General features: G+C 44.2%; 1 protein-coding gene across 1 annotated transcript; it reads left to right on the forward strand.

Moving 5' to 3' along the window:
- Positions 1-806: 806 nt before the first annotated feature.
- Positions 807-4,123, forward strand: LOC136142098 (CXXC-type zinc finger protein 1-like). Its single transcript, XM_065900161.1, has 8 exons — positions 807-998; positions 1,125-1,288; positions 1,669-1,876; positions 1,978-2,088; positions 2,412-2,461; positions 2,677-2,773; positions 3,727-3,879; positions 3,977-4,123. Exons 1-8 carry the CDS (start codon positions 807-809, stop codon positions 4,121-4,123), a joined length of 1,122 nt encoding a protein of 373 aa, XP_065756233.1.
- The last annotated feature ends 13,634 nt before the right edge of the window (positions 4,124-17,757 follow it).

Below are 17,757 nucleotides of genomic sequence, written 5' to 3' on the forward strand. Positions count from 1 at the left end.
CGGGACAGAAAGGTGGGCGGAGCATGTCTGAGGGGCTGGGCCGGCTGGGCAGAGGAGGCTTGTCTGGGACCATGGTGTAGGGCAAGCAGGGTAGCAGGTGTGTCCTGGAGGGTGGACAAGGCAGGCTGAGCCCTCTAAGTGTAAGGAGGTGGAGTCTAGCTTTTCTGGGTGGATATGCAGGGCCTTATGAATTCGACTGGGCAAGATGCAGCCAGATGGACTAGCCAAGTGTGTCTGGATAAGGTGGGCAAGCAGGGCCAGGTGGTGCCAGTCATTCCCAGGCAGGCAAGACCTAGTGTATCCAGGCAGGTGCTGTGGGCCCCAGCCACAGTGGCCAGAGGGTGAGGCCAGGAGTGTTGGGGCAGGGTGAGCCCATCCCCACCCACTTAGTGCTGACCCAGAGGCCTCCTTCCATCAGCACAGGAGCGCTACTTATAATCCCTGGTCTCTGGTGAATCTAGGACACAGGGTGGTTGGGGGAATGGAGCTGGTGCGAGGGTCTGCCCGTCAGTTCTTAACTGGGATACTCTCAGAGACTTTGCCATAGTCCCCCTGACAACTGCTCACTCGATCACACCTGCCTCAACTACAGAAGTCTGAGCTGTCCCAGAAGTACCAGGTGGGGGCAATGCCATCGGCAGTAAAGGAGGCCATACACCAGCTGTTGTCTGAAAAGGACCTGCCTCAGTACTGAAGCTTATACCAGGACTTTTATATACGAGATTCTTGACAGTCAAAGCCTGATGAGTGTATGGCAGGGCCCCTGCGTGGAAGGATAAGGACATTGAAGGCAGGGAGGCTCAGCAATGAAGAGAGAGGAGGCACGGAGTGTCCAGCGATCATTTAAGAAACAAATTGGGGAGACCTGTCAGCATTTTTCTAGCCTACAGCCCTGGATGAATGACACTGAGGACTTCCCATTCCTAGATTCTGCACTGCAGAAGCAGGCAATGGATACGAAGAAAAGGAAGAATTTGAAGAAAAAAGTGGAGTGGAAGGTGACAGAAATGGTGGAATGGGGGGCATGGAGGCAGAGGTTGGGGGCAGAATGCAAGGTAGTAGTACAGGGTTAGGGGGCTGACACTGATTCCCCTGCCCCTGCTTTGACCACTCCTGTGTCACAGAAGGAGAAGCAGCAGAAGCTCATGGAAAAGTCAGAAGACCCAGAGCAGTCAGATGCCGAGCACCCAGCCTCACTGCGGCAGTGCCTGGGACCTGGCTGTGTGCACCCCACCCGGCCAGGCTCCAAGTACTGCTCGGACGACTGTGGCATGAAGCTGGCAGCTGAGTGAGTGCACCTGGAGGTTAAGCAACAGGGAATAAAGTAGGGCATGATCTATGCCAGCTGTAAGTCCATCTACCCCGCTACCTATGTATCCTCCACCACTCGTCCACTCACCCACCTGTCCATCCACCCTTACATCCACCGACCCGCTGAACCACCCATCCACGTTCTATCCACCAACCCACTCATTCACCCTCAACAGTCACTTACCCACCCAGCTGTCTAGCCATCCACCCAACCATCCACCATCCAAGCACGCATTCACCAACATTCACTCATCTACCATTCATTATCCTAAACATCCACCATTCGGTCACTCATCCATTTCTTCTTATTTTGATGTCCCCACATACGCATTCCATTCTTGCTGTCTCCCCTTCCAGCCGCATCTATGCGATCCTGCCCAAGCGCATCCAGCAGTGGCAGAAGAGCCCTTGCGTTGCTGAGGAGCATGGCAAGAAAATGCTCGAGCGCATCCACCGTGAACAGCAGGACACCCACACCCGCCTGAAGGACATAGAGTGCCATTTCCATGAACTTGAGGCCATCATTCAGCGTGGCAAGCAGCAGCCTGTGTGCAAAGATGAAGAGGTGAGTGGGAATGCGTGGGGTGGAGCAGAAAGGTGCCTGATATCTTGCCCTGCCGTCCCCACCCTGCACTGCTTTACTGGCCCTTCTACTGTCCTATGCAGAGTGACAAACGTGGCAGGAACAGCGTCAACCTGCAGATCTTCTGTGTCTCCTGCGGGCAACCCATCAAAATGCAGGTTGCCCTGCGCCACATGGAGCACTGCTTCGCCAAGGTTGGAGCATTGGCTGGGGGAAGATGGGGCAAGGATGTTTTTGGCTGGGTGGGGTCCATGAGGAGGGGGGCAGGTTTGGTGCCCGGGTATTTGTTGTAGAAGAGAATACAACACACATCCATGGCTCTACCCATTTGTGCTTTTCTTCCATCCCCAGTAAAGGGGCCAAGATTTGGGCATCAGCCACTGGTGAGGGGGGGACATGGCTGAGCAGACAGGAGCGTAGGGTCCACAGGGAGCAAATGTGTTGTTTGGGGCTTTTTCATGGGAGGTCACGCAGTGTGTGTCTATCGTTCCTCCCATGTGTACTCTTTTTTCCCCAGTATGAGCGCAAATCGCCCTTCACGTCCATGTACCCCACTCGCATTGAGGGGTGAGTGTGAGTGCTACTCAGGGTCAAAGGCACGATGTGGACGAGGTCAGGAGCAGGGTGGGCAAGATCAAGGGCAGGATGTGGGTAGGCTCAGAGACAGAGGTGGGCAGATTAGCGGCAGGGTGTAGGTGGGGTTGGGGACAAAGTGTGGGCAGGGTTCAGGGCGGGACCACCCTCCTCCTGACCCTTAGCACCTCACTTTCACCTGTCCCCAGAGCCACAAGGCTCTTCTGTGATGTTTACGACCCATGGAGTAAGAGCTACTGTAAGCGACTCCAGGTGCTATGCCCTGAGCACTCGAAGGACCCCAAGGTGAGACTTTTCTTTCTCTACCTCATCGCCCTCCATTCCTCCCCTTCTCCCTACCTGACCACCTTCCTCTCGTCCTCCAGTGCTTGATTGCCTCCTATTCCTTCTTCCTTCTGCGTGACTGCCTTCTTACCTCCTGGCCAATCCCTATGTATCCCCTCCTCCTTTCCTGACCTCCCCTACATCCCCCTCCTCACTGCCCAATCACTTTCTAGTTTTACTTTTCTCTCTGCCTGTTTATTTATTCATAATCTCCTTGCCTGACCCCGCAGGCCAACATTTCTCTCTCCCTCTGCCTGACCAGCCTCCGTTCCTCTGCTCCTCACTGCACAACCATTCCCCATTCTTCCCTTCTCCTTGCTTGCTCATCTCCCTTCTTTTCCTAGCCCCTGCCTGACCACCCCACAATCCCCCCTCTCTCCCTGCATGGTTACCCTCAATTCCTCTCTTCTCACTTGCTGACTTCCTTCCATTCTTATTCTCCCTGCCTCACTTCCCCAATCGCCTTCTCACTGCTTGTCATCTCCTAAATCCCTTCTTCTTCCCTGTTTGATCAGCCCCCATCCCTTTCACCCTCCCAGCCTTATTCCTCACCTCCCCCATGCTTTACCAACCCTCATTCATCTACTTCTCCCTGTCAGACCTCCCCTCCATCCTTCCTCTCCTTCCTGTTTGATCTCTTTCTGTTCTTCCGTCCTTCCTGCCTGATCACCTCCATTCCTACATCCCTGCTTAACTTCTTCCTCCATTCTCCATGATTGATCATCCCCCTTTGGCCCCCTCTTCTTTACCTAATCACTGAATTCCTCTCTTCGCCCCTGCTAGGTCACCACTCCGCATTCCTCTCCTTCCTGCCTGCCTGCCCTCTCTTCCCCTCTTCCTTGCATCCTGCCTGCCTGATCACCCTCCATTTGCCACCCTTCACGTACCTCATCATCTTTCATTCTTCCCCACAGGTACCGGATGAAGAAGTGTGCGGTTGCCCACTAGTGAAAAACGTCTTTGAGCCCACCGATAATTTCTGTTGCCTCCCCAAACGCTTGTGCAGTCACCACTACTGCTGGGAGAAGCTGAGACGTGCCGAGGTGGACCTAGAGCGCGTGCGCATGGTACGTACGTTACATGGTACGTTACATGGTATGCCCCTTAGGGGCTGAGAGGCGGGATGGAATCCTAGAAGCCCCTTCTCATGCTTGCCCCCCACAGTTGCTCAAGCTGGAAGAGCTGGTTGAGCAGGAGCACAAGGTGCGCACAGCCATGAAGAATCGGGCAGGGCTGCTGGCCCTGATGCTTCATCAGACAATCCAGCATGACCCGCTCACCACTGACCTACGCTCCAGAGTAGACAGCTGAGCTCTGCTCAGCTGAGGTCCTGTACTCAACACCCTGTGCAAGGGAGACACTCTACAAATTCCTCACACACCTGTTGCTCTAATATATTTCTCAGGGCATCTCAGAGTTTCTCTGTGCTTCTCTGCTCCCCATTTAGTCTCCTGTCTCGGTCTACGCCTCCTTGAGGTGGGGTGGTCCTCAAAATCCCCCTCTTTCTGTCCGTTCCTGTATCCCCCGTCTCTTTCTTTCCTGAATCTGGGTGCGGTCAGGAGATCTGCCCTGCCCTCATCTCCCACCATCCTGAGTTTTGTTTAAAAACTTTAGAACAAGAGATTTTAATATCCTCTGGTGGCCCCTAAGCCGTTCTCTCTGGCCACAAACCCAATTCCGAACCTCCAGTGGTGGTGGGTGACAGTGCAGCTTTACTTGGGGGGTGGGCTACAGTGCACATTTGGGGGTGCCTGTGATGCCTACTGTGCTCGGTGCAGGACCTGGTGCACACCTGGTTTCCAGTGTCTAAGAAGTGGGTGGGGAGGGTGAGTTTGAGTTTTCATCTCTGTCAGAAGAGGGAGGGACAGGTAGGTTGCCCTGGATGTGCACTGAAATATGCAATCAGTTTATGCACACAAGGTGTTGTCTCCCCTCAGCCTGTGCACTTTGAAGGCAATGGGAAATAGGAATATTGTTTATTGGGAGTCAACCCCGTATGGGGTTTAGAATCACAGAGTGGCTAAGTGTGGGCACTTTGGAGTCATCTGACCTCGGCTTAAGTATTTCCTGGTCATTCTATTTGCTAGCAGTGTGACCTTGGGACAACCAACTTAGCCTCACTGTGCTTCAGCTGCTTCTATTGTCAAATGGTCCTAATGATAATCATTGTCAGGTAGCTCGCAAGTTTGCAGTGAAAATTAAATGAGGTACCTGATATTGATCACCAGGGCCTCAGGACAGGGGCAGGTGTGTCACAGGAGGAGCAAATTCCAGACTTGGTGTCCCTGAGACAGGTCACCATCCTCCTGCTGTGTGAGTACCATGGGGCTGGTGTCCCACATCCAGAGCCCTTCCTGTTTCAGTGGACAATGTGATGCAGCCGATGGAGGAAAGGTGAGATGGGAGGGTCAGCCCCACAGCCTAGAGGAGGGGGAGGCAGCTCCCTGCAGGGTGTCTGCGAGCGAGGTGTGGGTGGGGGTGACCACCGGCTCCAGCCAGGGAGACGCTCCCCCCTGACGCCCAGCACAGGCCCTTCAGTACTCACTGGCTCTGTGCATACACTCAGCTGATCCCTACCAGAGCCTGCTTTCCCCTGATCCTTGGGGATTTGCTGATTTCTCCTCTATCCTGATCTAGGGCAGAAAAATCCCTTTTCTTTGGAACTTAGAGAATGGCAGGGTAGTAGGGTGACCACGGTCTCTAGGGCCCTTCTGCTTCTTCCTCCTCCTCTCAAAGATGAGTAAAGTGGCCTGAGAAGGTACATGACTTGCCCAGGCCTCTGGGATTGTGAGTGACAGCAGTGGACTGGAACCTGGTCTCCTTACTGTGCCTTCCACCCTCACCACACAATAGCCAAGACCAAGCTTCCCACTAAAAGTTCCCCTCAAGGGATTTCCCTGGTGGTCCAGTGGTTAACACTCTGAGCTTCCATTGCAGGGGGCACAGGTTCAATCCCTTGTCAGGAAACTAAGATCCTGCATGCCAAGCGGTAAGACTAAAAAAAAAAATGCTCCCCTTGAGAGTCCGTAAACAGAGGCAGACGATGAGGGAACCAGACCTTGCCCCACAGTTCCCTCCTTCCTGTGGATGTTGTCACCTCTGGGGACAGGCTCATTTTCACAGGGGCTCAGGGTCATGTGGTCAGTAAGACAGTATATATGACAAAACTCTATTATTTTAGTTTTGTTTATTATACAGTTATATTTGTAACTATTACAAATATAACTATTTGTATAATAAAACTAAATATAAAGCAAGTTATACACTACAGATAAGTAGAAAGAATAAAGTTTAAATGACCTCTGTTATCTCCTAACTAAATTCTATTAACATTTTGATTTTTTTTTTTTTTTTTTTTGCGGTACGCGGGCCTCTCACTGTTGTGGCCTCTCCCGTTGCGGAGCACAGGCTCTGGACGCGCAGGCTCAGCGGCCATGGCTCACGGGCCCAGCCGCTCCACGGCATAAGGGATCTTCCAGGACCGGGGCACGAACCCGTGTCCCCTGCATCAGCAGGCGGACTCTCAACCACTGCGCCACCAGGGAAGCCCCACATTTTGATTTTTTTGCTTTCAGATATTTTTTCTGGCTCTGAGCTTTGGTGTTTATGTTCATGAGTGTTTAGTATATTCATACATGCACATTTAATTTAAATGAAAACTAGAATTGTTTGGTTACCTTCTCTCTTTGCTCTGTATTCTAACTTAAGTATTTTTCCACATCAGGAAATATTTTTGTATACAATTTTAATAGCTGCATAATATTGAGTCTTTGAATATATCATAATTTTTATAACCAATATACTGTTAGTTAACATTTATGAAGGATAGTTTCGGTTTTGACTATTAACATCACAGTAGTGAAATTCCTGCATTTAAATCTTCATGCACATACATGATTGTTTTCTAGAAATTGAAATCTTGGATCAGGGTGCAAGGACAGATATTAAACGACTTAGGAGGCGATAGTTGTACACTTGGTCCCAATGAGAAACCTGCCTTTTCCAAGTGTCACACAATCATATCAGTCACAGATACACAGCTTGTGGCCACAGAAATGTGGTGCCCCCTGGGTCTCCCACAGGGTGCGGCCCCCAGCTGAAGTGTGGGTGTTTCCGGGCTGGTGAATCTGATCTCTGCAATGTACCTGCACATCATCCCCTCTGCAACTTTGACTTCACAGACCCAAGCCCCTTCCCAGGAACAGCAGGAAATAACCAAGTTTTTAATAACCAAGTTTTTAATTTAATAGATTAATTCATGTATTTGTTTGTTGCACCCATTGCTTTTCCAGTGTTTTTAGGGGGCATTAAAGAATCCCTGTAGTAAAATGTCCAGGTATCACTCTATAAATTTAGGTCAGAGAAGATATAGACAGAACGAAAAAAGTCAGCACTAGAATCTATTTAGACTATAGGCATTTGGGCCTGATGGTCCTGCAGAGTAATTAAATTTGAGCTAGAAGTTTGTTTCTTATCTTCCTATCAGATATAGCTGGAAAGGAAATACAGTCGTTTGTAAGTTTTACATTGGCCACAGGGAGAAAATGTGACAATTCTTCCAGGGTAAAGGTTTCCTGATAATTGAATTTCAAAAACAAATTTGATCTCATTATGGAGTATGGGTGAGGTAACCTTATACTTTATCATCCAAATCAGGACACTTTAGAATGGGAAGGGGCATCATTAATAATTATGCCGGAACAACAGGTGTAAACTGGACAGAGGGTCAGCCTAATGAAAAAGACGAGTGTCGTCAACAGTAATCTTGTCATAAGTGTATGATGATAGGGTTTGCCACAGCCATCTTCTAGAACAATGGTTCTCACAGTATGTTTCTTGGACCACCACCAGCAGGATCATTTGAGAGATTGGCAGAAATGCAAATTCTCGGGTCCTACACCAGACTTTTGGTTATGAGATTTAGTAGTCTGTGTGTTGACAAGCCCTCTGGGTGATTCTGATGCATGCTCAAGTTTGAGAACTGCTGGTTGAGAACCATCTAAAAGAAGCCGAGGGCGTAGGGCCCAAGCAGAACACAGTGGATAGGGTTCTTCATGTGCACACCTCACTGATGATTTCATTTCATACAGGTGCAAACCATCCTACATTTTAACTTTCCTCTGGGGCTTTTGACACTACTTGGGCCTCAGGTAGGTCAAAGTTAAAAGAATATATTTATATCAAAACACCATATTGGGGGCTTCCCTGGTGGCACAGTGGTTGAGAGTCCGCCTGCTGATGCAGGGGACACGGGCTTGTGCCTCGGTCCGGGAAGATCCCACGTGCCGTGGAGCGGCTGGGCCTGTGAGCCATGGCCACTGGGCCTGTGCGTCTGGAGCCTGTGCTCCGCAGCGGGAGAGGCCGCAGCAGTGAGAGGCCCGCGTACAGCAAAAAAAAAAAAACAACCTTACCATATTGTATACCTTAAGTATATATAATTTTTAATTTGTCAACCATTCCTCAATGAAACTGGAAAATTTTTTAAATATTTAAAAACATTGGTAATAGAATATGCCATTTTCAGTCTGGGCTTAAAGTTCTGTGCAAAGACTCTGTGGTCAGTTCCTCTTTTAATGTTGTTTTTAAAAATCTCTACTTAAAATATGTTATCCTGAAATATAAAATACAATTGCAATAGGGACTATAATTCTTCCAAGATACAAAAGTTAGTTAATATATCTTCCCTGCATATATAATCCCTCCATGGTGATCCATTAGATCAAGGAAAAAATTCTTACTTTTTCTATGATGGAGTCCAGCATTTGTCCTCAGATTTTAAATCCATTTTGCTTCCCTGAATGTCACATAGACCCTTCTTCTTCTACATAGAGCTATTTGACATCAAATAGTTTTTCTTTTTCACTTCCATACCTTTGCACTTTGTATCACATGCCTTATCATCCAATTTAAGCTTCTCCAACACTGGCGGGTAAACTTATTCCCTCATGGAGAACTTACCTTTCCTACCTACCTGTATTTGTTTTTCACATTTCAGGGTTGCTACAGGACAAGGGGTGTGTGTATAATATATTTCTCCCTTCCCAGTTCCTCGCATAACATTTGCTACTCGGTACTCAACGGCCCAGGAAAGGTGTTTCTGGCAGTTCTCAAAATAGCGGGAGGACTTAAGAGGGTTGTTTAGTCCTCATTTTTATCAATATTTTTTAAATTGAAGTATAGTTGATTTACAATGTTGTGTTACTTTCTGCTGTACAGCAAAGTGATTCAGTTATACATATATATACATTCTTTTAAAAAATATTCTTTTCCATTATGGTTTATCATAGGATATTGAATATAGGTCTCTGTGCTATACAGTAGGACCTTGTTGTTTATCCATTCTATATATAAAAGCTTACATCTGCTAACCCCAACCTCCCACTCCATCCCTCCCCAGCCCCCTCCCCCTTGGCAACTACCAGTCTGTTCTCTATGTCCATGATTCTGTTTGTTTCACAGATAGGTTCATTTGTGTCATATTTTAGATTCCACATATAAGTGACACCACATGGTATTTGTCTTTTTCTTTCAGACTCACTTCACTTAGTATGATAATCTCTAGTTGCATCCGTTTTGCTGCAAATGACATTATTTCATTCTTTTTCATGGCTGAGTAGTGTTCCATTGCATATTTGTACCACATCTTCTTTATCCATTCATCTGTCAATGTAGTTCTCATTTTTAGTAAAGAATAACTTTTACTGCATGAACACAGTGAATTGCAGAAATTTCAATTATATTTCTTTCTCCTATAAAATATTATATAATATTAGGTATTTAGTAGTAGCCATACTATGTTATATACCAGGATTAAAACTCATTAAAAAATTATTAACTAGGAGATGTGGGTTATTCTGGGCTGGGGTGGGAAAAGTACCGGATGAACCTGAACATTTTGTTGTACCAGAAGGTCAGGATGTGCTCAAGGAATCATGGGACATGTCAAAAGGACATAACATTCCAGCTGCAAGTGACTCCCACTGGCCAAATCTGAGAATATTTTTTTTTTTTTTTTTTTTTTTGTGTGTGGTACGCGGGCCTCTCACTGTTGCGGCCTCTCCCGTTGCGGAACACAGGCTCCGGACGCGCAGGCCCAGCGGCCACGGGTCACGGGCCCAGCTGCTCCGCGGCATGCGGGATCCTCCCAGACCGGGGCACGAACCCACGTCCCCTGCATCGGCAGGCGGACTCCCAACCACTGCGCCACCAGGGAAGCCCCTGAGAATATTTTAAAATTCAAATTAAATATAGTAATAAATTATTAGATAAATGCAAATTAAAACTACAGTGAGGTACCATCTCACACTGGTCAGAATGGCCATCATTAAAAAGTCTACAAATAACAAATGCTGAAGAGGGTGTGGAGAAAAGGGAACCCTCCTACCCTGTTGGTGGGAATGTAACTTGGTACAGCCACTATGGAGAACAATATGGAGGTTGTTCAAAAAACTAAAAATAGGGCTTCCCTGGTGGCGCAGTGGTTGGGAGTCCGCCTGCTGATGCAGGGGACACGGGTTCATGCCCCGGTCCGGGAGGATCCCACATGCCGCGGAGCGGCTGGGCCCGCGAGCCATGGCCGCTGAGCCTGCGCGTCTGGAGCCTGTGCTCCGCAACAGGAGAGGCCACAGCAGTGAGAGGCCTGCGTACCACAAAAAAAAAAAAAAAAAAAAAACTAAAAATAGAGTTGCCATATGATCCAGCAATCCCACTCGTGGGCATATACCCAGACAAAACTATAATCCCACTCGTGGGCATATACCCAGACAAAACTATAAAACCACCCCTCTAGGTGGTCACAAAGCACTGAGCTGATCTCCTTGCATACAGGTCTTTTGTCTCCTTAGGTAGATTTATTCCTAGATATTTTATTCTTTTTGTTGCAGTGGTAAATGGGAGTGTTTTGTTAATTTCACTTTCAGATTTTTCATCATTAGTGTATAGGAATGCAAGAGATTTCTGTGCATTAATTTTGTATCCTGCTACTTTACCAAATTCATTGATTAGCTGTAGTAGTTTTCTGGTACCATCTTTAGGATTCTCTATGTATAGTATCATGACATCTGCAAACAGTGACAGCTTTACTTCTTCTTTTCCGATTTGGATTCCTTTTATTTCTTTTTCTTCTCTGATTGCTGTGGCTAAAACTTCCAAAACTATGTTGAATAATAGTGGTGAGAGTGGGCAACCTTGTCTTGTTCCTGATCTTAGTGGAAATGGTTTCAGTTTTTCACCATTGAGAATGATGTTGGCTGTGGGTTCGTCATATACGACCTTTATTATGTTGAGGTAAGTTCCCTCTATGCCTACTTTCTGGAGGGTTTTTATCATAAATGGGTGTTGAATTTTCTCTCACACCAGTCAGAATGGCCACCATCAAAAAATCTACAAACAATAAATGCTGGAGAGGGTGTGGAGAAAAGGGAACCCTCTTGCACTGTTGGTGGGAATGTATATTGAGACAGCCACTATGGAGAACAGTATGGAGGGGCCTTAAAAAACTACAAATAGAACTACCATACGACCCAGCAATCCCACTACTGGGCATATACCCTGAGAAAACCATAATTCAAACAGGGTCATGTACCACAATGTTCATTGCAGCACTATTTACAATAGTCAGGACATGGAAGCAAACTTAATGTCCATCAACAGAGGAATGAATAAAGATGTGGTACATATATACAATGGAATATTACTCAGCCATAAAAAAGAACAAAATAATGCCATTTGCAGCAACATGGATGAACCTAGAGATTGTCATAATGAGTGAAGTAAGTCAGACAGAGAAAGACAAATACCATATGATATCACTTATATGTGGAATCTAAAAAAATGGTACAAATGAACTTATTTATCAACAGATGAATGGATAAAGAAGATGTGGCACATATATACAGTGGAATATTAGTCATAAAAAGGAATGAAACTGAGTTATTTGTAGTGAGGTGGATGGACCTAGAGACTGTCATTCAGAGTGAAGTAAGTCAGAAAGAGAAAAACAAATACCATATGCTCACACATATATATGGAATCTAAAGGGGAAAAAAATGGTCATGAAGAACCTAGGGGCAAGATGGGAATAAAGATGCAGACCTACTAGAGAATTGACTTGAGGATATGGGGAGGGGGAAGGGTAAGCTGGGACAAAGTGAGAGAGTGGCATGGACATATATACACTACCAAACGTAAAATAGATAGCTAGTGGGAAGCAGCTGTATAGCACAGGGAGACCAGCTTGGTGCTTTGTGACCACCTAGAGGGGTAGGATAGGGAGGGTGGGAGGGAGGGAGACTCAAGAGGGAAGAGATATGGGGACATGTGTATATGTATAACTGATACACTTTGTTATAAAGCAACAACTAACACACCATTGTAAAGCAATTATACTCCAATAAAGATGTTTAAAAAATCTTTTTATTGGAGTATAGCTGATTTACAATGTTATGTTAGTTTCAGGTGTACAGCAAAGTGAATCAGTTATACATATACCCACTCTTTTTTTAGATTGTTTTCCCATATAGGTCATTACAGAGTATTGAGTAGAGTTCCCTGTGCAGTCGGCTCTTATCAGTTATCTATTTTATATATAGTAGCGTGTATATGTCAATCCCAATCTCCCAATTTATCCCTCTCCCCTTCCCCCCGGTAACCATAAGTTTGTTTTCTACATCTATGACTCTATTTCTGTTTTGTAAATAAGTTCATTTGTACCATTTTTTTAGATTCCACATATAAGTGATATCATATGGTATTTGTCTTTCTCTGACTTACTTCACTCATTATGACAATCTCTAGGTTCATCCATGTTGCTGCAAATGGCATTATTTTGTTCTTTTTCATGGCTGAGTAATATTCCATTGTATATATGTACCACATCTTTATTCATTCCTCTGTTGATGGACATTAAGTTTGCTTCCATGTCCTGGCTATTGTAAATAGTGCTGCGATGAACATTGGGGTGCATGTATGAATTCTTTGGATTAGTGTTAGCATGGTACATGTTTTGCCATCCATTTACTTTTAACCTATTTTTGTCTTTATATTTAAAGTGGATTTCTTGCACAGAACATATAGTTGCATCTTGCTTTTTTATCCAATTGAAAAATCTCTATTTGCCATTTACATATAATATGATTATAGATGTGGTTGTGTTTAAATGTACCATATGGCTATTTGTTTTCTATTTGTTCTATCTGTTCTCTTTTCCCTTTTTCCTTTATTTCTGTCTTATTTTGAATTAAGTATTTTTTATTATTCCATTTTATATTCCTCGTTAGGTTTAAGAGCTTTAATACTTTCTTGTTTTATTTTAGTTGTTGCTTTAGAATTTATAGTATTAATATCATTAACTTATTACAGTCTACCTTCAAGTGATATTATAGCACTTTATGTATAATTCAAGAACCTTTACAACATACTTCAATGTACCCTCCTAAGTTTTGTGCTATTGTTGTTATATATTTCAATTTGCATATATTATAAATGGCATGATTCATTGTTATTTTAATATTAAACAGCTGATTATCTTTTAAAGAGATTCAAATAATAAGAAAAGTATTTATATTTACCCATGTAGTTACCATTTCTGGTGCTCTTCATTCCTTTGTGTAGATGTAGATTTCCATCTGGTATCATTTGCCTTCTGCTTGAAGGACCTCCTTTAACATTTTTTGTAGTGCAGGTCAGCTGATGGTGAATTCTTTAAACTTTTGTATGTCTGAAAATGTTTTTATTTAGTCTTCATTGAAAAAATAATTTTGCAGGTAGAGAATTCTAGGTTGCTGGTTTGTTGTTGTTAATTTCAGTAAAGTTCTTGCTCCACTGTTTCCTGGCTTGTTACTGACAAGAAAACTGCTTTCGTCCTTATCTTTGTTCCTGTGCATTTTCTTTTTTTCTCTAGGATTTTCTCTTCACCAGTGGTTTTGAGCAACTTGATTATGATGTGTCTTAAGTAGTTTTCTCATGTTGTTGTGCTTAGGATTTGTTGATTGTTGTATCTTTGGGTATATATTTTTTTATCTTATATGGAAATATTTCAGCCAATATTTTTTCCAGACACCCATCTCTCTCCTCTCTTCAGGAAGCCCCACCTCCTAATACATTTATGAAATGACAAAATTTTGGAAATGGAGACCAGGTTAGTAGTTGCCAGGGGTTAGGGAAAGGTATAGGAGGGGGAGGTAGGTGTGGTTGTAAACTGCAACACCAAGGATCCCTGTGATAGAAGTGTTCTCTACCTTCATTCAAACCTCTAACTGTGATAAAATTGTATGAAACTAAACACACACACACAAATGAATACAAGCAAAACTGGGAAAATCAGAATAAGATCAGTGTACTGTATCAATGTCAATATCCTGATTGTGATCATAGTTTTGCAAGATCTTACCACTGGGGGGAAACTGGGTGCTATGAACTAAATGTCTGTGTCCCCCACAGATTTCATAGGTTGAAATCCTTACCCCCAAGGTGACAGTAGTGCGATGTGGGGCCTTTGGGAGGTAATTATGTCATGAGAGTGGAGCCCTCATGAATGGGTTTAGTGCCCTTATAAGAAGAGACATGAGAAATAGCTCTCACTCTCTGATCTTCACCATGTGAGGATACAGTGAGAGGATGGCCACCTGCAAACCAAGAAGTGGGTTCTCACCAGACATCAGATCTGCTGGCACTTTGATCTTGGACTTCCCAGCCTCCAGAACTGTGAGAAGTAAATGTCTGTTGTTTAAGCCACCCAGTCTATGGTATTCTATTATAGCAGCCTGAATGGACAAAGGTACTTGGTAAAGGATACACAGGACCTCTCAGTATTATTTGTCATAATTGCATGTGAGTTCACAATTATTTTAATTAAAATTCCAATTTAAAAAGGCATGTATGGGACAATTAAAGGACATTTGTATAATAAGTAGGTAATAAATGATATTAAGAAAATATTGTTAATGTTTTAAGTGTGTTAATGGTATTGCAGTTAAACAGAGATACATACTAAAGGAAGTAAGGACAAAATATATGATTTCAGTGATTTGCTTTAAAATAATCCTTCAGTAGTAGATAAAACAAGATTAGTCATATGTTCATAACTGTTGATAGTTGTTATACATGGGCGATGCGTACAAGGGGTTTATTATACTATTTTTTGCATTTCTGAATAGCTTGAATATTATGCAGTACGCGTGGATAAGTTCTGTAATGCCAAAAATTAAAAGATAATTTCTAAGAAAAAGGGAGGAAATGACCACAGGAAAAAACTGGACTGAAAATGTTGTATATGACTAATGCCACTTATAATTTTGACCTGTCTGTTCCTCAAGCAGTGTCAAAAGGCTGACCAAGAAAAATTATTACAGAGTATTACTGAAGTGCATTTAGCCCACGCATTGATACATATAATTTAGTCTTTTCTGTTTGTATGATGTCAGACCATCAGAAAGGTGTGCCCTCAGACAGTTTTGGTTTCTTGTTATAATACATTTGCTGAGATCTGCTTTGACTGTAGGGCTTTGGCTTCCTCTGAAAAAAAAATGCTCTAGAACAGGGGTAGGCAGCTACATTCATTTGTTTACATATGGACTATGGCTGTTTTCATGCTACAAAAGCCGAGCTAAGTAGTTGTAACAGAGACTATGAGCCACAAAGCCTAAAATATTTACTAGTGGGCCCTACAGAAAATATTTGCCAAGGGCTGCTTTAGAAGACAGCCAAAGAAAACACACAGTACTACATGCAAGATGGGGTTGCTATAACAGGGAACTATATTCAATATCCTGTGATAAACCATATATATATATATATATATATATATATATATATATATATATATAAAACTGAATCACTTTTCTGTACAACAGAAATTAACACAACATTGTAAATCAACTATACTTCACTATAAAAAAGTAAAGGACTTCCCTGGTGGCACAGTGGTTAAGAATCCGCCTGCCAATGTAGGGGACATGGGTTTGAGCCCTGGTCCGGGGAGCAACTAAGCTCGTGCACAACAACTACTGAGCCTGTGCTTTAGAGCCCACGAGCCACAGCTACTGAGCCCGTGCACTGCAACTACTGAAGCCCGCGTGCCTAGAGCCCATGCTCCTCAGCAAGAGAAGCCACCGCAATGAGAAGCCAGTGCACCGCAACAAAGAGTAGACCCTGCTCGAGAAAGCCCGCACGCAGCAACGAAGACCAAATGCAGCCAAAAATAAACTTTAAATTTTTTTAAAAAAGTAAAAAAAAAGATGGGGTTGCTATAAGTGACATCGTTTCTCTATTATTAGGCTGACTATATGTCCAAGTTGTCACAGCATAATTATGAACAGAGTCCCCTCTATCAATTTATATGAATATCTATCAAAAACCTTTTGAAAACCCCATACCAGGAAGTTTCTACCACAGAGGAACTGTCATGCTGTCCTTGTGGACAATTTAATCACCTAACTGCTTGTGTTTCTTTTATTCTGTATCTGCCACAAAGAACACAAATTTGCAGTTGGATTTTAATAGCCATGTTACTAAAATTCATTCAGCATTGTGTGAATAGCTACAGTCTAATTGTGCTCTGTTGTTGACTTTGTCCACTCTGTCTATATTTTCCCTGATCCTAACTTTATAGATTCATATGTGTTCATTTTACTATACTGATTATAAACCTCATAAATCCAATGGTAAATGGAAGCAGCAACTAAACAAATAAAGGAACAAACGACAATGCACCAGAGACTATTTTCTAGTTCTTTTTTGGGAAGGAGAAGAGATCTATGGTCAGAGCTGGGGAAATGAGGGGTTACAGGTGAGAGGGTACCTTCCAGAGTCTGGAATCAGCTGGGAGCTGCCTCCCCCTCACCTAGGCTGTAGGGGTGACCCTCCCATCCCACCCTTCCTCCATCAGCTGCATCAGTTTCCACTGAAACACGCAGGGCTTTGAATGTGGGACACCAGTGACTTGGTGCTCACGCAGCAGAAGGATGGTGATCTGTCTCGGGGCAGCGAGTCCAGAATCTGCTGCTTCTGTGAACCACCTGCCCCTGCCCTGAGGCCCTGGTGACAGATTAGGGCCAACTCCTCACTGAATTCCTGCCCCTGGAGACCCCTCCCTCCTCACCTCACACATGCTGCCATGTCCCTCTGCAGCCAGGGCTGAGGACCACTGGGGAGAGCTCCAGTTGGCTGGCATCTTCTTGCTGGGCCTCAGCCCCCAGGCTCTCTTGCTGACAGCTCTGCTCTTCCCGGGAGCCCGAGGCCAGGTGGGCACCCATGGACTCAACCAGAGCTGCTGAGGCCGGAAGGAAGATTCTGCAGCCTTCACTATGGGGTCTTACCCAGGGGCTCCGCAGAGACTTCAAGAAAACTGGAAAGACAGTGTCCATATGGTCAGTTACTCAACATTCATCCCACGAACACTTCCTGCAGGCACCAAGGAGTGGCTAGCTGTGTTGAATACTGTGGAAGAGAAAAATTCAGAAAAAAACTAACTCTAGTTTATAGTCATGGTGGAATATAGGAAAGATGATAAAATTTGGATTAAAATTACTCAAGGTTTGAATCCCAGGTCTCCCACATGTTAGCTGGGAGTATATGAAGAAGTTACTTTCAGATACAGGTTCCAAAACAAGATAGATATGCCTATCTTAAGAGATAGTAAAAACTACATGAGATGATACTTGTAATGGTAAGCATTGAATAAATATTAGCAATTACTGTTATTGAAAGGCACACATCAGGTACCTCATTTAATTTTCACAACTCTGACAATCAGTTCCGACTATTATTATTCTACCCATTTTACAGATAAGAAAATAGAGGCGTAGAGATTTTTTAAGTCATGTGTACTAAGATCACAAAACTAAGTGGAAAGACAGGATTCAACCCAGATCTGTTAGTTCCAAAATTCACACTCTCAGCCACTCAGTAATATTGTATCAAATGCCCAATCCCTGACCTGCTCTAGC

This window comes from Phocoena phocoena, chromosome X, assembly GCF_963924675.1.
Source record: "Phocoena phocoena chromosome X, mPhoPho1.1, whole genome shotgun sequence".
NCBI classification, from domain to species: domain Eukaryota; kingdom Metazoa; phylum Chordata; class Mammalia; order Artiodactyla; family Phocoenidae; genus Phocoena; species Phocoena phocoena.